This window comes from Chiloscyllium punctatum, chromosome 10, assembly GCF_047496795.1.
Source record: "Chiloscyllium punctatum isolate Juve2018m chromosome 10, sChiPun1.3, whole genome shotgun sequence".
Classification (NCBI taxonomy): Eukaryota; Metazoa; Chordata; class Chondrichthyes; order Orectolobiformes; family Hemiscylliidae; genus Chiloscyllium; species Chiloscyllium punctatum.
The window spans coordinates 61,511,652-61,525,636 of NC_092748.1; the positions used below are offsets into that span (position 1 = coordinate 61,511,652).

At 42.3% G+C, this 13,985-nt stretch overlaps 1 protein-coding gene across 6 annotated transcripts in view; it reads right to left on the bottom strand.

Annotated features, from left to right (window-relative positions):
* The window catches only part of kalrna (kalirin RhoGEF kinase a), a 753,406-nt gene that overhangs the window by 388,584 nt on the left and 350,837 nt on the right, over nucleotides 1-13,985 (bottom strand). For all 6 annotated transcript variants that reach the window (XR_011961692.1, XR_011961693.1, XM_072579334.1 and 3 more), the window contains 2 exons: nucleotides 12,069-12,200; nucleotides 11,198-11,428 (listed from right to left, as the gene is read on the bottom strand). Coding sequence is in view for 4 of the 6 variants with exons in the window: in XM_072579334.1 (XP_072435435.1) it covers nucleotides 11,198-11,428; nucleotides 12,069-12,200 (363 nt within the window). In the remaining 2 variants the exon portion in view is untranslated. The remainder of the gene's footprint in view (nucleotides 1-11,197; nucleotides 11,429-12,068; nucleotides 12,201-13,985) is intronic.

The window sequence follows — 13,985 nt, forward strand, 5'->3', positions numbered from 1 at the left end:
CAGTCCTTGCCTTTCCAAATACATGTACATCCTGTTCCTCAGGATTCCCTCCAACAACTTGCCACCACTGAAGTCAGGGTCACTGGCCTATAGTTCCCTAGCTTGTCCTTACCACCCTTCTTAAAGCAGTGGCACCACGTTAGCCAACCTCCAGTCTTCTGGCACCTCACCTGTGACTATCGATGATACAAATATCTCAGCAAGAGGCCCAGCAATCACTTCTCTACTTCCCACAGAGTTCTAGTGTACACCTAATCAGGTCCTGGGGATTTATCCACCTTTACCCATTTCAAGACATCCAGTACTTCCTCCTGTGTAATATGGATATTTTGCAAGATGTCACCATCTATTTCCCTGCAGTCTATATCTTCCATATCCTTTTCCGCAGTAAATACTGATGGAAAATACTCATTTAGTATCTCCCCCATTTACTGCAGCTCCACGCAAAGGCCGCCTTGCTGATCTTTGAGGGGCCCCATTCTCTCCCTTGTTACCCTTTTGTCCTTAATGTATTTGTAAAAACTCTTTGGATTCTCCTTAATTCTATTTGCCAAAGCTATCTCATTTGTATTTCTGTTGCATGATTCATATGTATTAATTATTTTGTACTGAACAATTTTGAAACAGCCAAGCAGTTCACATATCCTTTTCTGTTAATAATAATTGACCTCATAATTTTTCCAAACATTAAACAGATAAGCTTAAAAACAAAATTTTGTGAATAAATTTTAACAGCAGCTGATTTGTAAAATCAGTAAGCTTTATGTTTTAGGAACTTTGAACACCACAATCTACTCATATATGCAAATTACCTAGTCCTCATGATGTATAAAAGAACAAAGTTTATTTTATGCATTCATATTTATGTAAATATATGTTTTTGAAGCCATACGCATTATCTCCATGAACTAGAAACATCAGGTAGCATATTTTCTCAAATTTTCTGATAAATCAATTTTCAATTGCCATCTTTTTTGTTGTTAAAGTCTCAAAATCAAAACAGGTCATAACATTCACACAAGTAGTGGTAATTTTAATGAGTAGAACAGTTAAAGTGAAAACTGTTAAATCATTACTGTTAGAAAGTGTTGTATCATGGCTTAAGGATAATAGAAAATCTGGTTTCATGGCAGTGTAGAAAATCCTTGATCACTAAAACCCTGCTGAAATTTCACAAGCAGTAAAGCACATGGGGACAAGCATATGCCAACATTGAAGGATACAGACATTACACTTTGTTGGTCTTTCTACTATTTTATCCATGCTGTTCTATCAGCTTTTTATCTTACATCTTTAACAGCAGGCTGGCTGATTAAATAATATCCATATTGCATTCCTCTGTTAGTCCATATGGTGATATGAGAAGTTTACACAGTATGCTCAGAAGGTGACAATTTGGTCCTGATGGGATCTACAAACTACACTTTGTGTAATCTGTTTTGTCTGGCTAACTGGATGTTCTGTTTACAAAAATTGGATTATGGAGGTCCTGCAGTGAATTCTTAATCTTTGAATTTAATTAAAATGCAATCAGAGGCAGTATTTAGGTTGGTAACTGAAAAAAGCAATGCTTTTAAATTACGATGTGACATGAACTGAAGTGAATATGCATGATTTTTGAGAAATGTCGCTTAAGAATCCCAGGGACTGATAATAGTGCAACATCATTCACCTCTCCTCTACTGGTTCCTGGAGGCTCCAGGATACAAGCATCTCCTTCAGGGAAGAGGTAGCAACCTTGTTTGTTTAAATAAACTCTGAATGCCAGGGACATAGAGCCATTTCTTGTTCTCAATGTTATTCGGAAGTCCATTCCCACTCAAATTACGATTTCTGATGATAGAGGAGGAAGGCCCAAAGCTGTCCCAATTCTGCCTTTCCACCCAGATCCAAAGAATTTTGGAGCATAGTCATACAATAATTTAAAATCTAAGTTATATACAGGCTATACCACTGACTTCATTACTTCTCATTATCATCCATTACTTAGCATGGTTACTAAATGGTTAAGAATCATTCTAGTTGTAGTACAGTGACAATATGTCTTTGGACTCTCACAGGCTACACAGGCTGCATAATTATGTAATTATTGTTTTCACTACCACTTAACCAGTCCCATTAATTTGCTGGATTCACCACAGCAGTTCTCCATTCTCCTTTCACAAGTCTATAAAATGTTATTTTTGAAAGGAATTTCAGTGCTCCAAAAAATCCAGTCAGGGGGCATTATCCATAAAATATTCAATTTAAGATAACAACTGGAATAGGAAGAACGTCTCCTATAAAATGCTAATTCATTCATTTGTTCGCGTTTTGCTATGAATACTTTAATAATGCAAATCAATCGAAATCTGAGAAGGTTAATCTTGCTTTGAAATTCTTTTTATTTGTATTACTTATGAACTGAACTATAGTCCCTTCTATTTTCAGGCAATTAATTCGTTCGTACTTCTGTCAAGTGTTAACTTGGATACTGAAGTTCAACTACAGCAATCATGCCCGGTTTGTCAATTAACAGTTGAAAAAGGGAAAACAAACATTAATCTGTCAAGCAAGTATGCATTCCTCAGACACTGGCCCTGAATTTCTGTCTGGTTCTACTGATCTAAAAATTGTAATTTGCAGCAGAAAATCAGCTGAGAAATGCAATTTATACTTTTATTAGGGGGTTTCACACATCTCTTAGCAAAGAACCCACACAGGATTATTTCAGTCAGTTATACACAGTGAATACAGTAACTACAAAATTCAAGTTGTTTGAAGAGTTCCACGGGGCTTCCAAACAATTTAAAAGTAATTGGAGTATGAAATATTCATTTTAAATCATTTTGACCAATAAATAAAGAAAGATAGAAAGACTTTGTATGACCTTCGGACTTCCCAAAGCACTTTGCAGCCAACAAAAGAACCTTTAAAGAATAGTCAAGGTTGAAGCATAAATAAGTTACATGGCAGCTGATTGGGAACAGCAAGATACTACAAATAGGAACTGAATAATTAGTTGATAACCTAGATATTTTAGATGTTTGATGAAAGATAAATATTTCAAGACTATATATTTTGAGTCATTTTTAGCTGAAAGCAACACACTTGCCATTCCCTAACCCTAACTAACAGATTCAATTTGGCCTTCAATCCCCATCATCATTTAAAAGGCCCATATCTCAGCAGTCTGCAGATATACTTTCCGTTCTAAGCACAAGGCTAAGCAAGGGAGTAGCCCTGTGCCAGGGTATCTTTGTACCACACTAACAGCACAGGGCAGGCAATAATAGCATTTCCGAGCCCAGACAGAACTGGAGTAACAGTGCTCATATTCAGCTTTCGAGCAGGAATGAGAATGGGATTCGGAAAATCAGTCCAATTCTTTTTTCGTTATCAGTTAGCTATCTGAAACTCATGGAAGCGAAATAACATGAGAGCTCCAAACAATTAGATAAGAGTATTTTATTTCTTCGTAGCATAAAGTGAACATTCGTTCAATTAAAATGTTCCAAAAGCACATGACAACAGTAACACTGTTGCGAAATGGGGAGAAGACAGTATTGCATCAAAGATGGATGACCATTGGGGAGACAGGGAAAACTGAAAGAAAAACTCTGAACAAATGAGCTCGGCTCAACTTAGGCTCTCTAAGAGACTTAAAGCTGTACCTTCGCATGGTGCTATTGATGAATCAGAGGCTGGACCAGTAAACAAAATATCAATGACGCCAGTAAACAAGAATTGGCTCAAAGAAAGGGCAAGGTGATTAGCAAAACAGATGGTGAGAGAGATCTCCATAAAGGATAACAGTACAGACACTCTGTCCAGTTGCTAGGATAACAGCAATATATATATACACGAGAGAAACCTTTTTCAAATGGAGGGAAAGTAATCAGTCACTGCCGTCCATGTAAGCCAATGGTGTTAGGAAAGAAAAGCCTCAAGTCCTGAAATGTGAATTCAGCAAATAAGAAAACAAATTTCGGGGTTTGTCTTTACAGGTGGTCATTTCTAATTGCTTCCCAAGCCATGTACTAAAATAGAAACAGGCAGAAATATTAGCATGACTAAATGTGGTGTGTCAGGAAGAGTTGCTGAGAGATTTTGGCATCAGTTGTGCGACACATGGAAGTCATTTCACAAGAATGATTCAAATTGAACAACTTTTACTCGCAAATTGGTTTAATATGGAAACGGGAAGGGGGCTCAATGGGTTGTCCCTGGAATTGAGATGCTAATTTAAGCTGGACCCATGCTTCTGATTCAGGCAGCCTGCCGACATTGAGCTGCCACATCCTATCATCAGGGAGGAGGAAGTGAGGACTGCAGATGCTGGAGACCAGAGTTGAAAAATGTGGTGCTGGAAAAACACAGCAGGCCAGGCAGCATCCGAGGAGCAGGAGAATCGACTTTTCGGGCATAAGCCCTTCTTCTGGAATGAGGCTGGTGTGCCAAGTGGACTGAGATAAAAGGTAGTGGGGAGGAAATTTGGGAGGGGGGGATGCTGGGAATACGACAGGTGGAAGGAGGTGAGGGTGAGGGTGATAGGCCGGAGAGGGAGTGGGGCGGAGAGGTCGGGAAGAAGATTGCAGGTCAAGAGGGCAGTGCTAAATCTGGGGGTTGGGATTGAGATAAGGTGAGGGGAGGGGAAATGAGGAAGCTGGAGAAGTCTACATTAATCCCGTGTGGTTGGAGGGTTCCTAGGCGGAAGATGAGGTGCTCTTCCTCCAGGCGTCGTTTCCTCCGTCATTTCCGCCACCTCCAAACAGATCCCACCACCAGGGATATATTTCCCTCTCCACCCCATCAGCGTTCCAGAGAGACCACTCCCTTTGCGACTCCCTCGTCAGGTCCACACCCCTCACCAACCCAACCTCCACTCCTGGCACCTTCCCCTGCAACCGCAAGAAGTGCAAAACTTGCGCCCACACCTCCCCCCTCACCTCCCTCCAAGGCCCCAATGGATCCTTCTATATCCGTCGCAAATTCACCTGCACTTCCACACACATCATTTACTGTAACTGCTACACCCGATGTGGTCTCCTCTACATTGGGGAGACAGGCCGCCTACTTGCGGAACGTTTCAGGGAACACCTCTGGGACACCCGCACCAATCAACCCAACCGCCCCGTGGCTGAACACTTTAGATTAGATTACTAACAGTGTGGAAACAGGCCCTTCAGCCTAACAAGTCCACACCGACCCGCCGAAGCGCAACCCACCCATACTCCTACATTTACCTAACACTACGGGCAATTTAGCCTGGCCAATTCACCTGACTTGCACATCTTTGGACTGTGGGAGGAAACCAGAACACCTGGAGGAAACCCACGCAGACACGGGGAGGATATGCAAACTCCACACAGTCGCCTGAGGCAGGAATTGAACCCGGGTCTCTGTCGTTGTGAGGCAGCAGTGCTAACCACTGTGCCACCGTGCCGCCCACTCCCCCTCTCACTCCGCCAAGGACACGCAGGTCCTTGGCCTCCTCCATCGCCAGACCCTGACCACATGACGCCTGGAGGAAGAGCGCCTCATCTTCCGCCTAGGAACCCTCCAACCACACGAGATGAATGTAGACATCTCCAGCTTCCTCATTTCTCCTCCCCCCACCTTATCGCAGTCCCAACCCCCAGATTCAGCACTGCCCTCTTGACCTGCAATCTTCTTCCTGACCTCTCTGCCCCCACCCCCTCTCCAGCCTATCACCCTCACCCTCACCTCCTTCTACCTATTGTATTCCCAGCACCCCTCCCCCAAATTCCCTCCCCCCTACCTTTTATCTCAGCCCACTTGACACACTAGCCTCATTCCTGAAGAAGGGCTTCTGCCCGAAATATCGATTCTCCTGCTCCTCGGATGCTGTCTGGCCTGCTGTGTTTTTCCAGCACCACATTTTTCAACATCCTATCATCAGTACCACTAGCCCTGTAGACTGCTCATTGCAGCACAACCAGATCATCACCAAGCAAAAAACAACACCACTGGCAAAACAAAATGGGTGATGTGGTTTCCAGCAATCCCACCTGTAAAGGCAGTGGGCTCCCCACATTCACACCAGACACCCTGGGGAGTATGACATAGCTGGAGGTATGCTTTCCATCTTGGAAGGAAATCCAGTCTCTGTTTGCAGTGGCAATGGTTGGTACTGTATTCCAGAAAACAGAGCTGAGAAACAGATTTAAGGTAAGTGTGGGGGCTCCAGAGGTTAGGGATTAGCTGAACAACAAGCCTGCAGTTGATGGTGTGGGGTTGGGGGAGGAATGAAAAGGTTCCAAAGGCTGGAGGAGGAAGCAGGATTCAGATGTTAGGGATTTGTAAACAAAAAGTGAGCCGATGATCAAGGACCGCTCCCTTTTTATCCACCTGAGGCTCAAACAGGCTCATCTGCCCAGCTTCCCTCACCCCAGCCTACCACTGACCTTCTCCTGAGATGGGCAGATTGGCCATCAATTAGGACAAGGGGTGGTGGGCTGCCCTTAAATCATGGCAAACTCGAGGGCACGGTTGCTCAGTGGTTAGCACAGCTGCCTCACAGTACCAGGGACCCGGGTTCAATTCCTGCCTCGGGCAACTGTCTGTGTGGAGTTTGCACATTCTCCCTGTCTACGTGGGTTTCCTCTGGGTGCTCTGGTTTTCTCCCACAATCCAAAAATGTGCAGATCAGGTGAATTGGCCATGCTAAATTGCCCATAGTTTTAGGTGCATTAGTCAGAAGGAAATGGGCTGGGTGGGTTACTCTCCAGAGGGTAGGTGTGGATTGGTTGGGTCAAAGGGCCTGTTTCCACACTACAGGGAATCTGATCTTTCAAAAAAATTCTGCCTAGAAATGAATTGGCTGCAGCCAGGTAAGGGGTCATGGGTACAGCATGGAGCCTCGGAACATTTCAATTCCATGGCATCAATGTGAACTTCATCAGTTTCCTCATTTCCCCTCCCTCCACCTTACCCCAGTTCTAACCTTCCAGCTCAGCATCATCCTCATGACCTGTCCTACCTGCCAATCTTCCTTCCCACCTACCCACTCCACCCTCCTCTCTGACCTATCACCTCCACCCCCACCCCCATCCATCTATTGTACTCTTTGCTACCTTCTCCCCAGCCCCACCCTCCTCCCATTTATCTCTCCACCCCGGAGGTTCCCTGCCTCCATTCCTGATGAAGGGCTTTTGCTTGAAATGTTGATTTTTCTGCTCCTCGGATACTGCCTGACCTACTGTGCTTTTCCAGCATCATTCTAGTCTAGACTCTGATTTCCAGCATCTGCAGCACACACTTTTGCCTAAGGGGTCATGGGTAGCAAAGGTTCATGCTCCTGGTGGGTGAATTCTGCTGCAGAGGACTCAGACAAGCACTTTGATAGGAGTTTTATAGAACAAAATAAATGGGAATGCATTTTTAAATTCGAGGTGGTTTGCACAACATATGAGAATACTGCCTGTAATAACAAGGAGCATGGGGCAGTCCAGCAATCTAAGCATTGGGTTTTGTGTGGGGCTCAAAGCCCTATCTTTCCAGGATGGAAATGGTCAATTCCAGAAATGGGCAATCCAGGAGCATAGCAGCTTGAGATTAGCCACCTCCAGGGAAATCAGCAACCACTGTGATAGCATGAATACTGGCAAAGACACCTGGAAGATAGATACCAGGGGAACTGTAGAAGGTGATTAATGTAATATTGGAATATGACATCATTTTATTTGTTAATTATATAATGGGGAGAGGCAGTGGCACAGTAGCAACGCATATGGGCTAAAAATCCAGAGACCCAGATTAATGCTCTGGGCACAGAGATTCAAATCCCGCCATGGCAATTGGTAGAATTTAAATTTAATTAATGAAAAGAATCTGGCATTGTAAGCTAGTCTAACAGTGTCCACAAAACCATAGTTGATTGCTGGAAACATCCATCAGTATCTATTTATTAATGGATGTTTCTTAGAGTACAGCCTCCAAATAACTCCAGACCTATAGCCTGATGGTTCACTCACAACTGCCCCCTGAATTGGCCCTATCAGACCAATGGCAAATAAGGATAGGCACTAAACGCTGGTCTTGTCAACAATGGTCACACACCATGAAAGAACAAAGGGGCTAAGGGCCCAGAATTCAATTAGTTTGTTGAACTAAGTACACAGGGGAAACATTAAATCACTGACAGCATTCTTTTCTTAGACTTATTTTACTAATGGTTTAATGTTTATTTACACAAGATGAAGAAGTATTAAGTGATTTAAGTGGTGGTTGATTGACACTTTCATAGTGTTGTAGTAACAGCAAGTTTTCAAAAAATGCTATGTATTTCTGTTTTTTAAAACATTCCAACTTATGTCATTTCTACTATAGTGTTCATGGGTTTTGAGGAGGGAATGCTGGGTGAATGGGAATAGATGTACTATGAGTTGGTGTGGAGAGTACATGGGACCATTGTCATGGTTGAGGGTGCATGAGTTGGTATTGACGTTATGAGGGTGTCTTGGACAGGTAAAGGGGAGTGATGGGTGGGGGTTAAAGGGTCTAACATTTGACAAATACTTAACTTGGACAAAGTCCCAGAGAACTGAGGCAGGTTTCTTTAAGCAGACCACTCTGGTATTTGGCTCCTATTGATATGTGTCGTGGGGCAGAGGGGCTGACCTAATTCCTCAGCTGCCTGATGGCGGACTGGAAATCAAGACCTACTAGTCCCAGAGTTGTCAAAACATTAAAGATTTTATAAAAGCAAAATTCCCCAGTTTACCTGTCATTTAGACACAGATTGATAGAAAACATGGTCCATTAACAAGGTAGACTGTTTATTACAAATAAATAGATTCTAACCACAGATAAATAATTATGAGCTGTCATCATTTCACACAACCAGTTAAACTCTAACCCGCTTATAAACCTCCTAACACACACATGCATACTGATAGACACAGAAGTATTGCTATTAGGTGGAGCAACAACCTGGGAAAGCAGTTCAATGATCCCTAGCTACATGGCTTGCATAGACAATCGTGTGACTTGTCAGGACTCTATTATTGATCACTTCCTTCAAGTGGTTTTACTTCATTGCAAGTGGTACAGAACAACTGATTCACAATGTATAAAGTCTCTGATGTAATAGTTAAAAGCAATAGATTATGGCAAATGAAGGAAAAATAAGTTGGCTTTCCTCAGGCCTTAGGTATGTTAACTGCAGAGAAAAGGACACCACCTGCCTTTCCAGAGGTCAGATCTGATGGCTTCTGACATTCATATCCACAAACTGTTCAGTTCCTTGGGAGCCACTGCTATTGGCAGCAACAAAGACTTTGTCATCAACAACCAGTCACCACTTCATAGACTAAGCAGCTACTTGCTGCTAGCCAAATCTCATTTATGCATAGTTATTGGTTCTAGTTCTGCAACTTAATCTCCCCCACTGCTTGAACAAACAGCAGTGGGAACCATACTTACAACAAGCGCTGATAGGTTATTTTTAAACTATCATTTCAGAATCCTTGGTTTACAAAACAGTTCTTTTCCCATTTCAGTCCACAATCAAAAATACAGGAAGAGAAAATGATCCAGTTTTTACAGAACTGAAATCACACTGCTCAGGACACCCTTTCCGAGGCAGGTGCACAGTGTTAGCACAAACTTGAGCCATTCACCTCTGAGAGGAAAATCCACCCCGTGGAGTAGATGTAATGCCAATAGAAACCTTGCTGCAAACCCAACAAGCACTTCTTTTCCCTTTCTGATTTATTAGTTACACTGCACCAAATCTTTTTCCATGATGTTAATTTTCCCTTCAATCATATTTCACAACATCTCCAGGATGTAATCGCAATGATATTCCCCATTCATCTTACCATATACAGTTATAGAGATGTACAGCATGGAAACAGACCCTTGGGTGCAACCCGTCCATGCTGACCAGATATCCCAACCCAATCTAGTCCCACCTGCCAGCACCCGGCCCATATCCCTCCAAACCCTTCCTATTCATATACACATCCAAATGCTTCTTAAATGTTGCAGTTGTACCAGCCTCCACCACTACTTCTGGCAGCTCATTCCAGATGTGTAACACCCTCTGTGTGAAAACGTTGCCCCTTAGGTCTCTATTATATCTTTCCCCACTCACCCCTAAACCTATACCCTCTAGTTCTGGACTCCCCCACCTCAGGGAAAAGACTTTGCCTATTTATCCTATCCATGCCCCTCATAATTTTGTAAACCTCTATAAGGTAAACCCTCAGCCTCCGACACTCCAGGGAAAACAACCCCGGCCTGTTCAGCCTCTCCCTATAGCTCAAATCTTCTAACCCTGGCAACATCCTTGTAAATCATTTCTGAACCCTTTCAAATTTCACAACGTAATTCTGATAGGAAGGAGACCAGAATTGCATGCAATATTCCAACAGTGGCCTAACCAATGTCCTGTACAGCTGCAACATGACCTCCCAACTCCTGTACTCAATACTCTGACCAATAAAGGAAAGCATACCAAACGCCTTCTTCACTATCCTATCTACCTGCGACTCCACTTTCAAGGAGATATGAACCTGCACTCCAAGGTCTCTTTGTTTAGCAACACTCCCTAGGACCTTACCATTAAGTGTATAAGTCCTGCTAAGATTTGTTTTCCCAAAATGCAGCACCTCACATTTATCTGAATTAAACTCCATCAACCACTTCTCAGCCCATTGGTCCATCTGGTCCAGATCCTGTTAAAAACAATCTCTTACATAATCGCTAGCCCATTTAATAAACACTGCATAATAATCATACTTTTAGCAATCATCTGTATGCCATACCTTGACCATTCATTTAGTACCTTTCTATGGCCTCACCCCTCCCTATTTCTGAAATAGTCTCCAATCCTTCAAGATTTCTGCACTCCTTCAATTTTGACCTTCTGCTCACTGCTGTTTTTCATCACTTCATCATTGGTAATTTCCTTCCCAAACCTCTCTGTCTTTCCCCTTTCAAATCTGCCCTTTTGACCAAATCTTGATCACGTATCCTTATCGGTCCCAAGTGGCTCACTGTCAAATTTTGTCCAACGTTATGGTGAAATGTTTTGGAATGTTTTATCACATAAAAGGTCTGCATAAATTATACATTGCAACAACGACGACAATGAAATAATAACATTTTGAAAGTTAGAGATGAAGAAATCATGTATCAGTAAAGCAAAAGATGCTTCACATCTCAGTGATCTGATAAGTCAAGGTTTTACCTGTTGGACATCCTGCTGAAAAACACACAGCTGAAGCCGTTGATGCAGTCGTACTTTGCGGTGCTGCCAGATACTTTCAAGCCTTCTCTGGTGATGTAACACTTCATGCACAATGTCCAAGACTCGATGGACTGCTTTGGAGTAATTTGCAGTTGCAGTGAGTGACTCAGAATTCCCTGGGCTTAATGGTCGCTGCAGTACATCTAGAAGAGCTTTGCCATCCTGACTTACCTGTGATAAATAACATAGGAGTTGTATCAAATGTGCTATGCCAAACTGAACAATTGATTCTGGCACTAATAATCAGTCACCCATGATTCAACTAAATTTGCTAAACTTCCTTCAATGTTTTTCTGTTTTATACTGCTAAATATGTTTATTTAAAACTTACAAATGACTCTACCTTATTTACAATCATTAGCTCTGCCTGGCTTGAACTGTCATGCTAAAATGGCTTACTTAAGCTGTTTCATGGCCTCAAAAAGCATTTTCATCAATAAAACAAGCTGACAAGTATAACCAATTATCTGGAACTGTACAAACTTTCAAGGCAAAGGACCATAAAACAGGATTGTTATAAATTACATAGAACAAAAATTGTAAACACTACAGATGGCTTGACTGAACAAGTAGAATAGTAGATATTTTATATAGGACATTGACTGAATTATACTGCCAAACTTACAAAAGTCAGGTCAGAAACGTCAAGGGAAATATAGTGTAACTGATTGAGAATTGCTTTATAATTGAATAGGTTGAGCAACTAATAAAAGAGCAGAAGTTGAATTATAATAAGCAGAAAGATAGAACAATGAAAGCAGTATGGTGATTATGTGTAAACCTTCTTCAAATGAATGAGTCAGTTCTTTACCTCTGCATATGCCTGCGTGATCTGCTCATACAGCGTTTGATGATGGTGAATTGCAATCTCCAAATCTTGCATTTCAGATGGAAGTCCTCCTTCAGCACAGGTTTTGCACCAGATATCAACACTTGACAAATACTAAATAAAATTGGAAGCAGGTATTAATACTAAACACATTTTTCTCTTATAAAATCTCAGTGAAATTAAGCAAAAGAGAGATAAAGAGAATCTTTATACACCCATTTGTTCCAATATCCATGCATTTATGAAAGAATGGAGGAAACAGCTTCAAAACTGTATTGAATGTACAGTATACCTAATTTGTGGAGCAATGGGAAAGATGGGACGAGACCTAATTAATAATTCTTTAAAAAGCGAACCCAGGTCTGACCAGCTGGTTGGCGTCTTTCTGTAGTGTGCAATTCTTCTTTACTCTACAAGGGATTGACTTTATACTGATCAAGTTATGCTGGAATTGAAATCTTAAGACCAAACCAGAAATCAATGTGGGAATCAGGGCTGGAATGAGTGGAACAGCGAATATGTGATTGCCCCAGTCTCTTAAACAGAAGGTCCAGAAGATTTTAACCCCTAGGCATCATTGTCATAATCCAGTATCAAGCCCCATCCATTTTCCACCTGTTCCGCAAAGGCAGTTTTAAAACATGAAGAAAATGTGCCTCCTTTGGCCCCTTGAGTCCACTGTCAATTGAAACTGAGTTACAACTTCTGGTTGTGTGAATGAGCAGAGCCTTGTGAGGTATACAGGTAAAATGATGCCATTGACTTCACCTTATAAGTAAAAGCCCTGCTTCTCTGATGCAAAGCTTTCTCCCTTGATTCATTCTAATCCTTTGATGACACTGCGTGCACTGGGTAGGAATGATGAAAACTGAGCAATTATTGTTTGTTGAAGAATACCGAGTTAATTTCACCAAGTGTCTGATGATATATAGCTTTTCTACATTTTCAATATTTTAATCTTGGAAATGTTATTACTTTTGAAAAGTACATTTGTTATACATTTTTCTTGACTGAGAGAAATGGATAGTTTCTTTGCTTTTTTTACATTCATTCACTGGATGTCGATGTCACTGCCAAGGCCAGTATCTATTAAGACCATCAGACATACAATCAGAATTAGGCCATTTGACACATCAAAGCTGCTCTACCATTCCATCATGGCTGATATAATTCTCAACACCCTCTATTCTCCAATCTTGTCCTGTAGCCCTTGATCGCCTTACTTGCCAAGAATCTATCTATCTCTCACTTAAATACTCAATGATTTGACCTCCACAGCTCTCTGCAACAATAAGTTGCACAAATTAACTATCCTCTGGGTGAAGAAATTCCTCATCATTTCAGTTCAAGCGTACTGTCCTTCCACTCCGAGGCTGAGCTCTCAGGTCCTAGTCTCTCCTACCAATGTAAACATCTTCTCCAGGGCAAAAGTGAGGAATGTAGATGCTGGAGATCAGAGTCAAGATTAGAGTGGTGCTGGAAAAGCACAGCAGGTCAGGCAGCATCCCAGGAGCAGGAAAATTGATGTTTTGGGCAGGAGCCCTTCATCAGGAATGAGGTTGGGTCCTCCTGGCACTTTCCCCTGCCACCACAGGAATTGCATAACCTGCACCCACACCTCCCCCCTCACCTCCATCCAAGGCCCCAAAGGAGCCTTCCACATCTGTCAAAGTTTCACCTGCATATCCACAAATGTCATTTATTGTATCCTTTACATTGGGGAGGTTGGACGCCCTCTTGCAGAGCACTTTAGGGAACATCTCTGGGACACCTGGACCAATCAGCCCCACCGCCCCATGGCCGAACTTTTCAACTCCTCCTCCCACTCTGCGAAGGACATGCAGGTCCTGGGCCTCCTCCATCACCACTCCCTCACCACCCGACGCCTGGAGGAAGAAT